The sequence below is a fragment of the Odocoileus virginianus genome, chromosome 34 (genome assembly GCF_023699985.2).
Source record: "Odocoileus virginianus isolate 20LAN1187 ecotype Illinois chromosome 34, Ovbor_1.2, whole genome shotgun sequence".
Classification (NCBI taxonomy): domain Eukaryota; kingdom Metazoa; phylum Chordata; class Mammalia; order Artiodactyla; family Cervidae; genus Odocoileus; species Odocoileus virginianus.
This window is the reverse complement of record NC_069707.1, coordinates 2931243-2951277: the sequence shown is the minus strand read 5'-3', so window position 1 is coordinate 2951277 and position 20035 is coordinate 2931243. Positions and strand designations below refer to the sequence as shown.

General features: G+C 47.4%; 1 protein-coding gene across 3 annotated transcripts in view; it reads right to left on the bottom strand.

The window, feature by feature from the left end:
• The window catches only part of PDE10A (phosphodiesterase 10A), a 545806-nt gene extending 526189 nt beyond the window's left edge, over nucleotides 1-19617 (bottom strand). The window contains exon 1 of one of the 3 annotated variants that reach the window (XM_070461605.1): nucleotides 19058-19617. In XM_070461605.1, the coding sequence (XP_070317706.1) occupies nucleotides 19058-19320 (263 nt within the window). In that variant the 5' untranslated portion in view covers nucleotides 19321-19617. Of the gene's footprint in view, nucleotides 1-17757; nucleotides 18196-19057 lie in introns of those variants that run through there. The other 2 variants (XM_070461607.1, XM_070461606.1) reach the window with 2 other exon arrangements.
• Between the last annotated feature and the right edge of the window lie 418 nt (nucleotides 19618-20035).

Sequence of the window (20035 nt, the reverse complement as noted above, 5' to 3'; positions counted from 1 at the left end):
TTATGTTGAGGTATGTTCCTTCCGTTCCTGCTTTCTGGAGAGTTTTTATCATAAAGGGATGTTGAATTTTGTCAAAGGCTTTTTCTTCATCTATTGAGATAATCATATGGTTTTTATCTTTCAATTTGTTAATGTGGTGTATTACATTGATTTGCCGATATTAAAGAATCCTTGCATTCCTGGGATAAAGCCCACTTGGTCATGATGTATGATCTTTTAATATGTTGTTGGATTCTGTTTGCAAGAATTTTGTTAAGGATTTTTGCATCTATGCTCATCAGTGATATTGGTCTGTAGTTTTCTTTTTTTGTGGCGTCTTTGTCTGGTTTTGGTATTAAGGTGATGGTGGCCTCATAGAATGAGTTTGGAAGTTTTCCTTCTTCTGCAATTTTCTGGAAGAGTTTGAGTAAGATAAGTGTTAGCTCTTCTGGGAAGACCCAGAGGGATGGGATGGAGAGGGAGGTGGGAGCGGGGATCGGGATGGGGAACACATGTAAATCCATGGCTGATTCATGTCAATGTATGGCAAAAACCACTACAATATTGTAAAGTAATTAGCCTCCAACTAATAAAAATAAATGAAAAAAATAAAACAAAACCAAATAAATAAATAACACAAAGAAGTCATTTTCATTACATAGTTTTTGTATCTTTTGAATTTTCACCAATGCATTTATTCTTCATGGAAGACTCTGCTGTACACCCAAAGCACTCACAATGTTGTTAATGAACTATGTTCCAATATAAAATTAAAAAGTTGAAAAAACATAAAGATGTGAAGTAAACACTAAAAAAAAAGAATAACTGGAATTTTGGCAAAGATGATGCATTGAGGAAAACACTATCAGAAGATGCATTGAATCTCCTAAAAGTTATTATGAAGAAGTTTCTTTTAAATAAAGAAAGAAAAATGCACAGCAATGGACTCTGATTGTAAGATCCAGTGTGCTTAAACACGAGGAATAGTTCCTCACTACCCACGCCCAGACCATCCGTGATTCAACCCTCCCAAGGCTGGGAGAAAAGCACAGGTCCCTCCCAGAAACCTCTGTAGCTCTTCGGATCACTTCCATGAAGTCGCTCACTTAATGTCTCATGTAACACAGACTTCTCTTCCATAAAGACCGAAAACTCCTTAAGGGCTGAGAAGATGGACTCTGGCCTATCACTCGTGACAATTCTCCACTGCTTTACACATAGTGAACACGTGATTGTCAAGCTCTCATTTTCTTTTCTTCTTCCTCGATCCAAACACAGACCTGAATTACGAATCGAGTCTCACCAATTAAGAACCAAGTTCTATATACACATAATTTTTTTCTTCTGACAATGGAAGGAAAGGGAGTAAAACAATAGTCATGTATCGCCTCTAATTTTTTTTTAATTTTTTTTTTCCATTTATTTTTATTAGTTGGAGGCTAGTTACTTTACATCATCACAGTAGTTTTTGTCATACATTGAAATGAATTAGCCATGGATTTACATGTATTCCCCATCCCGGTCCCCCCTCCCACCTCCCTCTCCACCCAAACCCTCTGGGTCTTCCCAGTGCACCAGGCCCGAGCACTTGTCTCAGGCACCCAACCTGGGCTGGTGATCTGTTTCACCCTAGATAATATACATGTTTCAATGCTGTTCTCTTGAAACATCCCACCCTCGCCTTCTCCCAGAGTCCACAAGTCTGTTCTATACATCTGAGTCTCTTTTTCTGTTTTGCATATAGGGTTATCGTTACCATCTTTCTAAATTCCATATATATGTGTTAGTATACTGTAATGGTCTTTATCTTTCTGGCTTACTTCGCTCTGTATAATGGGCTCCAGTTTCATCCATCTCATTAGAACTGATTCAAATGAATTCTTTTTAATGGCTGAGTAATATTCCATGGTGTATACAAGTGGTGCTGGGAAAACTGGTCAACCACCTGTAAAAGAATGAACCTAGAACACTTTCTAACACCATACACAAAAATAAACTCAAAATGGATTAAAGATCTAAATGTAAGACCAGAAACTATAAAACTCCTAGAGGAGAACATAGGCAAAACACTCTCCGACATAAATCACAGCAGGATCCTCTATGACCCACATCCCAGAATTTTAGAAATAAAAGCAAAAATAAACAAATGGGACCTAATGAAACTTAAAAGCTTTTGCCTCTAATTTTTAAAAAGAAAAAATGGAAAGCTTAAATCATCAGACCTGGGGGTTGAAGCAATACTGACAACCACAGCTGTTCCAGACATTTCCAGAGATATTTTGGCATTGATTTTTGCAAATTGGCATGCAGGCAGCCACAAAGCTTTTATTTATTTATCTCATTATTTTACCTCTTTACTTATCACATGTGATAAGTAAGATTTCACACTGGATGGAGAAAAACTAAAGAACTATGTGTACCCATCATGTGACTCTAATTTAATCATTTTGAAGTGATATAAAATAACAAGTGATACTTGACAAAGTAGCAATCAAGGCAAAAACATCAGAGGCTAAGTCCAGCCTCCTGGAGTGTGAGGGGGTGAGCAGAAAAGGTACAGTCTATAACAAAGAAGCCGAGAAGAATGTCCTTAAAGAAACACACACAGTTAATTACTCCCCAAGTACATAAGGCCTTCCCAGGTAAAGAACCCGCCGGCCAGTACAGGAGACATGAGAGACACAGGTTCAATCCCTGAGTCAGGAAGATGCCCTGGAGGAGGGCATGGCGACCCATTCCAGTACTCTTGCCTGGAGAATCCCACGGACAGAGGAGCCTGGCGGGCTGCAGTCCATGGCGTCGCAGAGTCGGACACGACTGAAGCGACTTAGCATGACACACAGCACAAGCACATTAAGATGGCAAATGGGGTGTGAAAAGTTTTCAAGAACATAAACATGATTTTAGGATGGAGAGTGTGCCTGTCACTCTGTGGTGGAAAGCACAGCACATCCTGTCTACTCACCTGGTGGAGTCTCACTGGGGAACCAAGGCTCTCACGGGAGTCTTGGCTGGACTGAGCCCCGCAGACGCCACTGTGTTACTGGGTTTCATTTCCAGTCAACACAGGCAGTCTAGAGCCCTCTTAGAGGTGGTCCTGAATCCAAAAAGATTTGCATCAATTCACTTAAATGATTTATTTATGTAATTTTTCACCAAGGTAATCACTGGCTTTGCATGCATGCCCACTTTTATCCATCTCTGTGTGACTCCGTGGGCTGTAGCCCACCTGGCTCCTCTGTCCATGGGGATCCTCAAGGCAAGAATACTGGAGAGGGTTGCCATTTCCTTCTCCAGGGGATCTTCCCAACCCAGGGATAGAACCTGGGTCTCCGGCATCACAGGTGGATTCTTTACCCCTGGCCAAGGACCATAACAACTCTGGTACTGTGGGCTATCTGCTGTCATGAGGATATCTATAAAATGTGGTCTAGACCAGGGTTTTATGACCCTTTCAACTCAGTAAGAAGTTCATTTTATTTATTTATTTATTTTGGAGTTTTATTTTTTATTTTTTTTCATTTATTTATATTGGTTGGAGGCTAATTACTTTACAATATTGTAGTGATTTTTGCCATACATTGACATGAATCAGCCATGGATTTACATGTGTTCCCCATCCCGATCCCCCCTCCTGCCTCCCTCTCTATCCCGTCCCTCTGGGTCTTCCCAGTGCACCAGCCCTGAGCACTTGTCTCATGCATCGAACCTGGACTGGCGATCTGTTTCACACTCGATAATATACATGTTTCCTTTTAAAATAGAACCAGATGCGGGCACACACACACCACTGAATAGTACCTGCCCCCTGCTGGACCCACCGTCATGCTCCCCTCCCCTCCTTCCCCTTCTCCCAGTCCTCCCCCACCCTCCCCCTCCCTTCCCCCCATTCCATTCAGTTTTGAGAAATATGATTTGAGTTTACTAAAAATAGATTTCATGACTCACAAATAGACTGCGACCCAAAATCTGAAAAAGCGTTGGTTGAGACCATTCCAAAATGTGACGGAGCTGAGGCTCTGAGGATGCCCACACATGTTTTAGGAGGGAAAGACACAAGGAGGATTTATTGGGGTTCACTGAAGTTGGCAAAGGAGGGTCTTATATGAACAAAAGCTTGAAATCTTTTTAAGAAATAAAAATTTTGAAGAAACATCCAACAGTCCCTGGCAGTCTATAGATGCCCATGATAACAGCAGGGTGCCCCGAAAGATGAAGACAGGCTAGCAACATCAGTAACTAAAGACAACCATGGGGCTTCCCAGGTGGAGCTAGTGGTAAAGAACCCGCCTGCCAATGCAGGAGATGTAAGAGACATGGGTTTGATCCCTGGGTCGGGAAGATCCCCTGGAGGAGGAAATAGCAACCCACCCCAGTATTCCTGCCTGGAGAATCCTATGGACAGAGGAGCCTGAAGCGACTTAGCACACACAAGGACAGGTGAAGACAGCACCTTTATGGAAGTGTCCAAATAAAAGTGCAATGGCTGGACATTACCCGTGTTAGACTAGAAATACAGTAACAATTTCCAGGTGAGTGTTTTTAATCCTTATCACAGTTCATTCTCTTGGATATCTGGGCAATTTCCTTCTTCAATAACATCACAGAGTTTCTTAGCAAAACTTAAGCATTTTTGCTTGTGAATTAGCCACCCTGTAAACCAGACATTGAAGTGAAAATGTTTTACTCTTATACTTTCTACTATCTACCAAATACCACTTGAATCAGTCTACTACATTATAAGTAATTCTTAAATAAAGCTACAAAAGTTTGTAGCAATTTTAGAATTGCTTTCCATACCATATATAGAGTGTCACTAGGAATTAGTACAGAGCTTCTTATCAATGCAAATATGTATGGGTTTTTTCCTTCATCTTTCCTCCACTTTTATGCTTAGTATGATAACTGATTAGTCTAATGGCTGCAAGGTTTCATATGAAAGAGTCCCTCTTCTATAGAATCTTTGAGGCCAAGGGGAAGACACCAGGATGCCGAAACTATTGAAATGGCCCTCAGGCCATGCAGAATGTGGTGAGTGCTTAAGGCCACCAAGAACTCTAGATACTAGATTCGGGAGGAAAAATTACCCCCCTCCACTTGTGGAGATGGCCACGGCTTCACGGAGGAGGTAGACATTCAGAGGGACCTCCAAGGATGCAGGCTTCCAGAAAGAGAGACTGAGTGGAGAACAGGAGTTCTGGGAAGAAGAAACTTCGTAGTACTCCTCAGTTCCGTTCAGTCGCTCAGTCGTGTCCGACTCTTTGCGACCCCATGGACCACAGCATGCCAGGCCTCCCTGTCCATCACCAGCTCCCGAAGCTTACTCAAACTCATGTCTGGATAAGTTCTCCTAGAAGGTATCAGTTTAGCTCAATGGGAGGGTGCTGTGAGGGGTGGGATGGGAGGAACACCAAAGACAGTAAGTCTCTCGCTCTGCATCGCTACTTTTAGTTGACCACACATTGGCACGTCCATCATCTCACTGAAACCTCTTCAGGACCACAGTGCAGCAGACCCTCACGCCCAAGGAGAGGGGGTGGCGATCTTCCTGCAGGAGAAGAGACAGTGATGGGCTGCCTGCGCTTGCAGGGGAGGGAGCCCGAGGTGGCCGCCGTGTTTGATGCACGTACTTCCTTCAAGAAGTAAACCCTGCCCCCTTCGTCACATGAGAAGTTCTGTCTTTGGGATGTGCAGGACAGGCCAGCATACTGAGGCCTTCCTTCCTCTCTGCTCTGGTCCTAAGGTCTGACCTGGAGCTGCAGTTTGGCCTCGTCAACAAGGGGAGGTGGAGGCAGGCGAAGGGGCCACGTCCAAGGCTGGAGGCCCCCTCTGCTCCATCTGCAGCCTACCCCCAGGGACTCCCTGCAGACCCCCTCCCACTGAAGTCCTCTTTGGATTTCACCACTCTTAACTGAGAGGGGCTCACGGCAAGGAGGGGCTGAAGCAAGAGAGCTGGGGGCACGGGGTCCAGCTAGGGCACTCCAGCAAAAGCCCACCACAGCCTTCTCCTGCCTACATCCTGGGCATCCTAAGTCCACGGAAAAGTTCTCCTCAAAAAGACCTTCCATTGTTCCTTCATGCATTTACTCAACAAGTGTTTAAGGAAGACTCAGTATCTGCCAGGTTTTACTCTACCTGGGAGAGGTACACTGGAAAAAAAAACAAGACCGAAGAGGCTTCTGTCTTTATCAAGAAGATATTCTCATGGGGAGAAACAGACTATTAAAAAGTAATCACTAAAAAACAATAAAAAGTAACACCATAAGAAAGTCTCGGATAACACTCCGCCCCGTGCATTACATCCCTCTCCCACAGTGACCCCAGGCTCTCAGACCCTGGGTGCCAGCCCTGAGCACAGGCCAGGCGGTAACTCAGACATCTGACAGAGAGACTCGGATGGGATAGAAGCGCGTCGTGGTGGGGACCTGGGCGATGCTCGCTGGTGTCCTTTCTCTAACTCGTGGGTAATCACTTAGCACATAAATGGAGCTATTCCCAACATCACTGTCATGAACCTCACGAAATCCTGTCTCTGCAACATTTCAGTTGCACTTTGCGATTCTTGTGCCCTTGAGACCATCGAGACTGAACAACACTGCAAGGAATGGTCAGGAAAAGAGCTTAATATTAAGCAGAGAGGGGGACAGATTAAATTAGCATGCTATCCATCGGTGAGTAATTTTTCTTATATGTTATGACAAATTACTTTTCCCTATAATCTTCGGACATTCCTAATGAAGTTAAAGGAAACTCCTCCTTCTCTGTAAGTTATTTCTGTTTATACATAATAATTATCACCTTCATCGTTTAAGATAGGCAGCTGGTTTGGACCCAATGCCTGTCATTTCAAACTGGGTCATTGAAATCCAGTGGGTCTGAGTGAAACCAGGGTTGCAGCAATGCCATGGAATCTTTTACTAAACGTCAAGCCAGAGATGACACCATACTCAGAACAGGAGACTCAGCTGTGACCTCAACCTAAATGCTCCAATGAACTTCAAGTTAGGGGGAACATGTGATGTGGCCAAAGACAGCTTGAGGTCAGGGTTTGGAATTGAGAGATTTGCCCTGGATAGCTCTGCACCCATGAAATTAAAAGATGCTTGCTCCTTGGGAGGAAAGCTATGACCAACCCAGACAGCATGTTGAAGAGCAGAGACATCGCTTTGCTGACAAAGGTTTGTATAGTCAAAACTATGATTTTACAAGTAGTCAGGTATAGATTTGAAAGTTGGACCATAAAGAAAGCTATGACAAGCCTAGAAAGCATATTAAAAAGCAGAGACATCACTTCACTGACAAAGGTCTGTATAGTCAAAGCTGATTTTTCCAGTGGTCATGTACAGATGTGAGAGTTAGACCGTAAGGAAGGCTGAGCACCCAAAAATTGATGCTTTTGAGCTGTGGTGCTGGACAAGACTCTCGGGGATCCCTCGGACAGCATGGAGGTCAAACCAGTCAGTCTTAAATGGAAATCAACTCTGAATATTCATTGGAAGGAATGATGCTGAAGCTCCAATATTTTGGCCACCCGATTCAAAGAGCTGACTCACTGGAAAAGACCCTGATGCTGGGAAAGACTGAAGGCAGAAGGAGAAGACAGCAATAGAGGATGAGATGGTTGGATGGCATCACTGGCACAATGGACATGAATCTGAGCAAACTCCAGGCATAGTGAAGGACAGGGAAGCCTGGTGTGCTGCAGTCCATGGGATCGCAAAGAGTCGGACATGACTTAGTGACTCAACAACAACCACCTAGAGATACTCAACAGTCCTAAAAATAGTCTTGAACTTAAGACCTCACGGGCTTACCTGGGTCTGGCTGCTACTTCCACACCTCAGGTCTGCTCCACATCGGCCCAGACGAGAGACTCGGGCCCTTCACCGGCTCCCATTCACGAGTGAGATGTTGAAGAAGTCAGTAGGCTTACCGAAGAATTGAGGACACACAGAGGAGGCCAGCTTCCAGCAGCCAGCCAAGCAGCAGCCATCAGCGACGCCTGGGTTCTGAGTCCCCGTCACCTGCCCCAGTAGCAGGGGTCCTGCTCTGAGTCGTTTTCTCCTGCTTTCTGCTCCCTCTCACGTTCTCTTTTCTTTACCCGCAGGGACTCTCCCTTTTGCTGAAGCAACCAAAACTCTTTTGCTCCCAAGGCCCCAGGGTCTCACCTCTTTCTTTTGCTGTGCATCAGAGTATTTTTCCAAACCAAGATCACTCCCTTCCTGAGAGATGTTCTGTAGCTCAATGTTAAGATGATTGAAAGCTGTCCACCAGCTACAGCACCTGTTATTTAAATATGGCTTTCTTATTGCAGGGCAGGGGGTGACCTAAAGTCACATTTGTCCCTTTCTCCTTTTATTTCAGTTAGCCCAGGCAAGCCCCAGATAAAGCAGGCAAATGATGGTCTTGATGTAGAAAAATGCAGAGTCAGAAATCAAAATCATGACAGTTCAAGGTTAGTCTGGGGGAAAAAAAACAAGGCCCTCCTGGTTATCCTTCTCTTCTTAAAGTGAAGTTATGGACCTTCCTAGGCAGAGATTCCTGTCGGGCAATCCTTCCCCAAACAGAAGTAATAGGATCTTCCTTGTAAGCAACTTCACTCAAGACTCTATACCCAGGGGATATTTCATCTTCCTTCTCAACACCTCCTCCTTCAGAGTCAGCAAAGCAAGCACAATATACGATTTAAATGAATAAGAATCAAATTCAACATCCATGGTAGGGAGGAATAACTATTTCTGTGAATCAAAATTATGTATAGACTTTTACCATGAAGAATAAGATCTAGTCCATTTATCAAGATCCTACATCTGGATTGCAAATATTGCCATGTTACAGTGTGTGGAATACATCAGGATTTCTCTCACGGATATAAGCTTTATAATATTCAGACATAGAAAGAGAAAGTCATACACCTTCATTGATGGGCTCCAATGACTGATAAAGAACATTCTACAAATGATTACAAGAATGGATGTGTAGGGTATATATTCAAAATAAATGAGTTTTATGTCCACCAGAAGGCAAGTACATGAGTTGTTTCCTATTAGTTTTATTTGTAAAGACTCCTATAATGAAATAACCCAAATATCCACCAGTAGTACTAAGGGCAAGTAAATTGTAGAACATTAACACAGCATTGCTTAGCACTCAACAAGAACAAATGACTGTAACAACATAGGTGAATCCTACAGACATAATGTTAAGAAAAGAATCCAGACACAAGGCTATGTGCTATTTGATTCCACATATATGAGTCCCAAAGCAGTGAACACTGAATTCTTGGCAACAGAGTTCAGAATGGTGAATGGGGATTTTATTGAGTCAGAGCAAAAGGAGCTTTCTAGAATGCAGGAAATGTCCTGTGTCCTCAGGCCTGGGTGTTGTATATACGTTAACATTAATCGAGCTGTTCACCTAAGAACGTGAACTTTCTGAAAATGCTACAGTTCAATTAAAAAGAAAAATATTGGTATGAAAGCAAAATCCAAATTTGTATAGTTAGGAATTGACTTGTACTGCAGATCTGAGATGCGTGTTCAAACCCTGGGTTGGGAAGACCCCCTGGAGGAGGGCATGGCAACCCACTCCAGTGTACTGGCCTGGAGAATCCCATGGACAGAGGAGCCTGGCAGACTACAGTCCATGAGGTCAGAAAGAGTCAGACATGGCTGAGTGATTAACAATGCATGCACACACACAGATCTGAGAGTTCAACATTTTATACTCTTAGGCAGAGATTTTTGCCATGGCATAAGTAGTGAATTAGCAAAATATGTTTCTGCTTCTCTTTACAATATAGAAAGAAGTCTGGAGGGCACAACTGTAACCAAGAGATCAAGCTCAGCCTCACTAGTGACAGGGCCAGTTGACAGGGTCGTGTGCCCTCTGATGTGACATGTACAGTCAGAATCCTTGTCCAGGACGTTTAACCTGACTCTGATCATCAGGGGACATCAGATGAGACCAAACTGGGAATTCCTAAAAGATAACTGACCTGGACTCTTCAAAAATGTCAACATCATGGAGCATCTCCAGATTAAAGACAATGTGACAAGTAAATGCCACACATGATTCTTGATAGAATCCTAGATTCCACATTTAAATGTAGAAAAACACAGACTATTACTGGGAAGATTTGAACATGTGCTCCCACTAGATGATATTATATCAATGCTCAAGCGTCCTCAATGTGGTTGCTGGATTGTGGTCATTTAGAAGACTGCCTTGCTCTTAGAAAATAAATCTGAAGTCTCTTAAGTCTGTCAAATAACTCTCAAGTGGTTCAGCCAAAAATAATAAACCTCGCACGAGAAAGAAGAAGAGGAGGGGAAAGAGGAGATGACAGCATAGCCGAAGTTTGTCCCAGTCCCTTGGGAGCGAGATGAACCCCGCTCATCAGAAATTTGGTTTGGAAGTCCGGACCGGCGATCCCACACAAGCGTCAAGAGAGTGTGGAAAAGTCTGCTGCTCCCATAATGAGGCTTTGCCAGGGGAGCGGGGCAGACTCCTGCAAATGTGTCTGACAGTGGCTCGGGAGCCAGCCGGAGTGGGTTTCACTGCGGTTACAGGTGGTCCTGGGATTTCTCGTGCAGGGTTCGGGGCTTATGTGGACTGAGATCCCACCGGGACCAAGGGATGGACCACATGGGCTGTGGGATCAGCTTGCCTGGGTTCGGAGCAGACGGGAAGCTGGGTGGTGATGTCTGAAAGCTGTCTGCAGTGAAACATCAGAAATGGAGTCAAACGCTGTATCACATTGTCACACTGCTGACACAGGTGAAGAGGACCTCTCCGGCACTGCATGGATCCTGTAGTTTTTCTGTCAGTGGAACACTTTTCAAAATAGAAAGTGGGAGAAGAGAAGCTGTTCCTACTTCCCTCTCATTAGTCCCAGGCATTAATGCCTTAAAATTCATGCAGTCGTAAGGACAACTATTTTTATAAATATGCAATGCTCTTTTAATCATCTGTGTGTGCTTAATCTCAAAGCCAATGTTCTTTCACAAATGAAAGATTTTACAGCTCAGTATAAATATTCCTCCTTATCTCTAGCCATTTACAAGTAGAATTATCATGGTCACTATTAAATAGAATACTCAGTGCTTTAAGTTGCCTAAGGTACAGACAAATTGGTCATTTCACTTAAGAAGAAATCAAGTGCCTATTGTGTAGCATGTACTGTATCAAGGGCAGGAATAAAACACTGAATAAGACAGGAATTATCAGTTCTAGACAAAGCCTTCTGTAAACACACCAGCTAAGACACTGCCCCTGCCCTTTGTGAGTTTATATTCTGTCAATATTTAAGAATCTCAAAGTATACAAAATGCATAAAAGTCATGAAATCCAGACATATCATTGCAGTTACATGGGAGTTCAAGAGTAAAACTTACACCAATCATAATTTTCATGAATCACCCCAGAAAGTGTATTCATATCCTATTTTATAATAATATACACTAAATGACACAACTCTTTCTCTGTTCTTACACAAATTTACAGCAAAATAAAAAACCTGTGCCTATGTATAGTAGCTGACATGGACAGAACAGGATACCATATCCACATTTGCTCTAAGCAGGAAGCTGGAGAAGAAACACTGGCCCATAAATCCTGAAATTCATCACAGTTACAATCGCCCCACACATAGCACTACTCGGACCTCAAATACTCTGTCCCACTGGTTGATTCCAGGAGCGTGCTTATATTTGCTAATCACTCCAGTTTCGGGTCCCTGAAGTAGAATGTCCACAGTGAGAGCCGATCAAGCTGCACAAGAAAACGGGGGCAGCTGCGGGCCTTTGGTGGAGTTTTGGTGGTCGTCACCTCTTTGATCCCACTTCTGTATCTGAAAACTTACCAACAGATACATTCATGTGTGTGTGCATGCGTGCATGCATGCTTAGTCATACCCGACTCTTTGTGACCCCATGGACTATAGCTACTAGGCTCCTCTGTCCATGAAATTTTCCAGGCAAGAATACTGGAGTGGGTTGCCATTTCTAACTCCAGGGGATCTTCCCCACCAAGCGACCTAACCTTCATCTCTTGCGTCTCCTGCCTTGACGGGCAGATTCTTTACCATTGATATTCTTTACCTGGGAGGCCCCAAGATTCATTTACACTTTACTCAAAAAATATAATGTGGTTGTTTGTTATAGCATTCTTTATAAAAACAAAAGACTAGTAATCCCACAAGAATTCAATCAATGGCTCAGTGATAAAGAATCCACCTGCCAATGCAGGAGATGCAAGAGATTCAGGTTAGGTCACTTGGTGGGGAAGATCCCCTGGAGTAGGAAATGGCAACCCACTCCAGTGTTCTTGCCTGGAAAATTCCATGGACAGAGGAGTCTCATGGGGTCCATGGGGTCCATGGATACAGTCCATGGGGTCACAAAGGGTCGGACACGACTGAGCGACTAACACTTTCATTTTCTCTTACTGATAATGTACAAGACTTTGGTTTGGGTTCCTCGGGTTTGATCCCACGGTGGGAAGATCCCCTGGAGAAGGGAATGGCAACCCACCCGAGTATTCTTGCCTGGAAAATCCCCTGGACAGAGGAACCTGGCGGGCTACAGTCCATGAGGTCACAAAGAGTTGGATGCTGAGCATGACTGCAGAAATGCCTGTTACACTGTGCTTTGGAATACTATACAGACAATAAAAACCAAATAGATCTATATATGACGGCAAATTTCCAATACGAAGGTAAGTGAACAAAGAAAGACTGGAGAAGAGTAAACACTGAATGCTGGTGTTTGTCTAAGGAAGCGTATCAAGTAGGCACCCCGGTAGAGCTGACCCCTGAGCAACGGCGCGAGTTCACGGCTGCACAGATTTTTCCAGTAAATACAGTGTCACATGACCCACAGTTGGTGGATCTGCACTTGCTGAACCAAAGATGGGGAGGGCTGACTGTGGGACTTGAGCATTCCTGGGTTTCGGTACCCGCAGTGGGTCCTGGAACCGATACCTCGAGGATATTAAAGGACAGCTGAATACACCCAGAATACTTCTGGTCGGCGACATAACAACCTTGTCACATGGTGACCCTTGGAAGGTGAATGGGGTTAGGAGAGGAGCGACACATTTTGCATCTTTTCTGTATATCCTCTTGTGATATTTACTGTTTTTACCATGTGCATGTGTGTATACATATATGTATATATGTGTGTCTGTGTGCATATATGTATATAATATGATGAGGGTGACAGCTGTGATTGCTATGCCGTGCTCATCAAGGAAGAAATGAGAAAGTTGAAGAACTCTTAACAACCATCTCACATCACAGTTGAGCAGCTCTCCTGCTAACAAGGCGAAGGTCACTCCGGGTCCCACTTGCAGGGTTAAGGCCTGTCGTGGAAGCATCTCCACGTGGCTCTTGCCTCCATTTATCTGCAGTCCTGTGTCTGCACTGGTGGGAAGGGGGAGGGGGCATGTGGGGAATGGGAGGGGCAGGCAAACCAGAGCATCGGTGAACTGCTTACACCGTGAAGAGCTGCTGCGAAATCGTGTTCACGCCCCACCAGAGTGCCTGGTGGTTCGGGAAAGAATGGAAAGAAAGCATTGCGCCAGCCACCAACCTGCCCAAACTGCAGATTTTAAATGACTTCTCTTCCCCAGCCTTCCGGGTCAGTAAGGACTGCCGCTCATCTACTTCCTTTGTGAGCTAGCCTCTAAACTTGGAGGCCGGTTATGGTTTAACCCACTGGCTTCTTCACGCAATCCTATTCAAAGTCTTGGAAACTGGGCCCCCCAGGTCAGCTGGTTCAACCTTCTGAGGCTACAGACGCAGAAACAGGTGACAGGTGAGTCTCCTTAGACACATGGGACTCCGTTTCTGGTCCACATGCAAAGGCTCCACCTGGACACCACCCTCTGTATCCTTGTCCTTCTTTCCCCCCAAGTTCCCTCGTCCCACCACCGTCTTTGCCACATTGCAGGGCAACGTGGCCTTTCTGATGGGAACCAGAGAAATTAAGGTGAGAATCAAAAAGCCAAGCACCTGGATGATAACTCTCTTTGCTTCTGCAGTATGTGTGCTTGTGAGATTTTCTTTAGCATCAGTTTCTTCCAGGGGTCATGCCTACTCTTCTCATTAATGACTGTAAACTGCTCTTTAAGAGATTTTTCATAATAATAAAAATCTAATCAATTGTTCTAAAAAAAAAAAAAAACAGTAATCCATTAATCTGTTAGAAAAAAAATCACTTCAGCTGACTTTAGGGGGTCACGTAGATGTAGTCGGTTAACCCCAGATGTTCAGCTTTAACTCGTTTTGTGAATGCTGTCTTTCAGTCATGTCCGACTCTTCGCGACCCCATGGGCTGCAGCCCACCAGGCTCCTCTGTCCATGTGATTCTCCAGGAAAGAGTACTGGAGAGGATTGTCATTTCCTTCTCCAGGGGATCTTCCTGACCCAGAGATCGAACCCCTGTCTCCTGCGGCTCCTGCACTGGCAGGCAGTTTCTTTACCACTGGGCCACCTGGGAAGCCCAACTAATGCAATATTGTGTGATTCAACCAAGTTTCTATGTAGATAAGAATTTCTTGAAAAGGGACCATCTAAAGAGAATGAAAAAAAAGAAAGAAAGAAGTATCTTCTTAAGAGATAAGATCAATAAATATAATTATTCGGTGTTTCCACCATGGCCTCGTCCCATATGGTCTTTGATGTATATCCCCCATCATCTGCACGGCCAACTGAAACTCTAACACACGCTCATGTCTATGTTCAAAGCCACGAATGATAGTAGAAACAAAACAAAAATTGTGGCTGGCAGTGTAGACTCACACACCAAATTCCTCTAAGTTGTAAAGGCAAAACCTTTACATATTTAACATTTTATGCAAATACCTCCCATCAATAGAGTCTGAACATTTTGGTCAGAGAAACTGGGGCCACAAGAGGACCATATTCTGATTATCATCGTGATTTTACACACACACACACACCAGATGACTTCAGTGGACATCCAAAGAGATGCTCAGCCCAGCTAGCACGGGGCGCTTCACTTGCCACTCGCTCCAGATGAGCAAATAGGTCAGAGAGAAAAAGGGAACCAGCCGTGTTCACAACGACCCATTCACCATCTTCATTCATCCCATAAGGAATCTCTAGAAGAGAAACTAGGAACAAGACGGGGGCTATCACAGGAAAGCCCTGCCTGGGGCCTGAGTGGAGACCCACCCTCCTGATGGGGTGCAGACTGGGAGGACGTGCAAAGGAGCAACGGTTTTCTGTCCTTCTGTTCAAGTTCCCCCTCCACTCTCTCCAGGCAGCCTGCCTGCTTATCAGCTGTTTAAAACTTTAAACCGAGCCAACCTGCTGACAGACGGTCTTAAAATCAATGGCTCCCTCTGAAACTTAATTTCCAATTGCCTTAATCTAATACATGCCATAATGTACTTTCAGTGGTTGAAATGAACAAGCGCGTCAGCCTTCCAAGTTGTTGAAACTCGGAAGACACCCCTCCTGATATTCCAGGTCAGCAAGACCGGTGCAAGCACCTTTCTCTGCTATTTGGTGTGCAGGTTGTCAGGTCTGGCTGAAAGACTCAGAGGGAAAACAACAACCTTGAGTTGGAGAGGTGGTAAGACCCCAACCCTCAACCACGTGGAAGAGTCCTTGTACATTTCAGCGCAGGTGCGGAGCCACCTGTCACTCAAACCCCAGCTTCTACCCGGCCTCCCGTCTCCTGTGGTCCAAGTACCCACAGCTATACTGCCTGCCATAAAAGTAGAAATGGTTGCCACCACATTCGATGAGGGCCATGGGTACCACTTCCCAAGGAAATGCATTCACCCTCCTATAATGGTTGAGTATTCACACACTTCATGGTTTCTACAGTTACGTATTCATAGGCAATTATCCAGTACCAATTTTACATGCTAATGCAAATGTACAGTAAAAACATTCGATATTTCCAAGTTTGAACAAAGCCAATCTATATAGCAAGTAACCTCAAAATTATGATTACCTCTGAATACCACAGATACAGGTACTTACTACTGTCCATTGTGGCTTGCAGAATATTCTCGGCCAGGTCCTACCACACTTGGGTATGTGGGATTTTTCTTATTGTTGGTGCAAGACCTCCAGCTCATAGCTTTTAAATTCTAATACCACACAACTTCACCAAAAGGATGATAAGTGTTTGTTAAAATAGTATTCTTATTGCTTTTCATAACTGGCAGCCAGGCATTCACTAGTTATTAAAAAATGGCATAAAAATGTAAACAGGTTGTTATTTACCAGGGTGATCACATCAGTTCCCATAGGCTTCACCAGTTGCTAAAGCAAGGGAACATGGTATGTACCTTTGAGAGCAACCTCAGGCCAAAACTAAATGCTGAGTATGGAACTGATGAACCTGTCAGACATCCGTGGTGATACAGAGTCGTGCTCCCCAAAGATGGAAAAATACCAACCAGTCATTGCAATAGCTGCATGTCTTACCAAATGCCATGTTTGCAGCAAGATGAATGGAAGAGAGGTACTGACTTCTGCTCTAAGATGGGGACTGAGCCAAGAAAGTCAAAACACGGGCAGACACGGAGATACAGCCTCTTCTGGAGTGAGGGCCGGCTTTGCTCACACCTGCTTCCCTCAAATCCCACTGCTCGGGGAGAGCCGGGTCTCAACCTTGGCGTCAGAACGCACACGAACCGCGCACGGTGCCGAGTGGCCACACGCACCCGTGCTCTGCAAGCAGCCAGGACCGGGGTGACTCTGTGTCTCTCATGACGTCAAAGGAGAAGAGCCATGGGCTCCATCTTGAGACTCACGCCCAGCCCCCGGGTGCCCGGCTCTGCCTGGCACCCTGCAGCACTGCCCAGGAGCCCTCTCGCATTGCCCACATGCCCTCTCAGCTTCCCGTCCACAGCCAGACACCTGCCTCTGGCTCTTATTTCCCTTGTATTTTAGCCTACAGCCCAGAAAAGAGCTTGCCTGGCTCATTTGGGCCTACCTTTAACCAGATCCAGACTGCTTTCAGTGGAATAAAAGGTGTCTGTTTGGGTTCCTTTCATGTGGCACTCCGATATCCAAGGACTACTTTGGCTTCCCTAGGAAATTCCCCACGTTCACTTTTTCGTGGGTCTGATCCCAGGCAGAGGAGCCCCCCAGCTGCTGGCACCTCCAGCATCTCCCCTTGAGATCACAGCCCAGCACTGGATCGGCCTCAGACCTTCCCTCCAACTTGGGGAGGTTGCACAGGGAGGTCTGGCTGAGCAGGGGCTCAGGATTCAGCATGACGCATCCTCAGACCAGAGCTGCCTGGGAGAAAGCAGCAGCCCTCCCCAGGGCCCTCGGCGGCCCCCAGCCACCCCGGCACCCCGCCCTGCAGACACAGGTGTCCAGCACCCAGACCTCAGTGCAGGCCACACATCCATGGGCCAGCTCGTCACCCCCACTGCTGTGACAGGCAGGTAGAGGACGGGTGGGGTGGGGGGGAATGGCCAGCAACCTCGGTGCCCAAACTCCTCCCTCCCCTCTCCCCCCCCCACCCTCCCCACAGAGTTTCCAAGTTCACCCAAACGTGGGTCCTCAGTGTGGGCCTCATCAGCTCCATCCCAGCCCACCCCCAGTTTCCTGGAGACACATGCAAAATCCCATCTGTGGGGTGGGGGGGCGGGGGGAAAGTGGACTCAAGTTGCCCCGACACGGGGGGAGCTGCCGTGGAGGAAGGCTGGAACATTCCTGCAGAGGTTCTCAACTCCCAAACCTCCCCGGCCGGCTCCTTCCCTTGCCTCCCCCCCTCCCCCTACCTTGCTCCTCGCTGCCGCCCTCAAACCAGGCCGTGGGTTCCTCCTCTGGGAGCCGGGGCTCGCCTCCACCCTCCAGGGCTTTGCGTTTCTTCGACATCTCTGCCGGGGGCTGGGGCTCTGGGGTGCTCTTTCCCCACCCCCAGCCTCCCCCCCCCACCTCGGAGAGGAGAGTGAAGGTGGGGTTAGCTGGAGGGGAGGGAGCCGGGGAGAGGGCTGGGGGAGACGGCTGCTGGCGGAGGGAAGGCACTTTGGAGGAGCAGGAAGGCAGCCAGAGGCAGGGACCCAGCAGGCGGGCGGGCACTGAGATCCTACGACCGGTTCCTGCAGACCTACGTCTAGGGGGCTGTGTGCTCTCTCTCTCCGTCTCTCTCTCCCTGCCTCTCTCTCGCTTCCCCTCTCCCTCTCTCCTTCCTCTCTTTCCTTCCCCTGGAAGGGTAAGCCCAGAGGAAAAAGAGACCCAAAAAAATCAGGGAGAGAAGGCTCCTGGCCCCTCAGCCGGTTTCTTTCTGCTGTAGGAGGGGGTAGGTAGGGTGGGTGCCCTGTACCCGGACTCCTGGCCCTGCCTGGGAAGGACTGGGGTCCTGGGGAGAGGCGGTGTGGTGGGGGTGTCTGTGGCGTTGGGGAGGAAGTATTTGCAGAGGACTGCTAGGAGAACTGGGTGGAATGAAGGAAGGAAGAGGCTGCAGGATGCCAAAAAAGTGATGCCTTCAGGTGCTAGGGGTGCAGACCCCCTCCTTGGCCGTGACATAATCTGGGCTTTTGCAAAGGGGCTGGGGGAAGTGGGGAGGTGGCTGGTGGGCCCGGGAGAGCTGCGGCAGAGCCCAGAGGCAGAGAGGGGAGGGGGTCTTGTCCCGCTTCAGAACCCAGGAGCCAGGAGGGCGGGGGCCGACTCCGAGGCCCTCTGGGGTTCGGGCTCGCAGCGAGCGCGGCCCTTTGCAGCTGGAGGGCAGTCTTCGCCAGGACTTGGAGCTGGGAGGCCAGCCAGCCGAGGCTGGAGGCACCGGAGTGGACTGCAGAGCCCCTCACCTCCTCTGCCACCCCTCTAGGCTTCTGGTTTTACCCACTCGGGTCTCTTTCTTTCTTTTTTTTTTTAATCACTTCCCCCAACATCCCTTCCTCAAGAGAGTCATGTCCCCAGACAACACACACACACACACACACACACACACACGAACTTCCTTATTGCCCAAAGAGATGAGGGAAATGATGATAACTTTTTTTTGACGTAGGGAAAAGGTTGGATTTGAGTTTTTCCAGACTCCCAAGGGTTAAGAATAGGTAAAAGCAAGAGTCCACTTACCCGCCAAAGTATTCGAAGCACCTATCTGCTTTCCACTTCAACTTCACACGTTTAAAAGAGCGAGGAGAAGCAAAGAAGGGGGGGCGGGAAGCAGGCGAGCCAGGAGATGGATGGGTTCGGGGCTCCATTGAGAACTGCGCAGAGCAAGTTGCCCGTGAGCCCGGGTGACCCAAGTTCACGACCTCGCCAAGAACACTCGCTCCGGCTCCGCTCCGCAGGCTCGTCCCAAAGGCTTGGGGCAGTCCGCATTTCGCGCTGGTCATCTCGGAAAAGGGGGGAAACAACTCTAAGCGGAGGGGGTCTTTCCTCTTGCCCTCTTGTCCTTCTGGGGGGTCTCCAGGAAAGCCTCGCCGAGCGCGCTCCAGGCGTCAGGCAAGACCGGTCCATTTCAGCTCACCCTCCTTTGCGGCCGCAACTTTGGACCGCGCACCTACAGGGGACACGGGTGCGAGGGTGCGTGCGTGTCTGAGTGTGCGTGTGTGCGAGTGCGCGAGTGTGCCCGCCCATGTGCCCGCGCGCACCGGGCTGTGGGTGCGTGTGCTTGTCGGGAACGGCGCTCCCCGGCTGCCTGGAACTTGGAGAGTTTTCCTTTAAGCCGGAGCTGAGGCTCGGACACCCCCCCACCCCCACCCCCCGCGTCCAACAGGAGGCGATGACGTCTGTAGCCTCGTTGCCAGCCAGTCCCCAGGCTGCCGCTGCCGTTCATTGACAGGAGCGGGCGCTCAGACGTCAGCAGCCGGACCTTTGGCAAAGCCGCTCCGGCGGAGACGGCTCCCACCCCCGCACCTGCCAGCCCGCCCGGGCGGGGGGGTTGGAGGGGATGGGAGAAATCAAAGTCTCTAGGGAGGGGCCCGGGGAGCCGCTGGGGCTGCGGGGAGTGGGGGGAACTCCGATCTGCCTCCTTTGTCCTGGAGCCCTGGAGTTTATAAATAGTGCTGTCTCCGGCCAGACTCGCAACGCGCCCCTCCACCTCCCCAA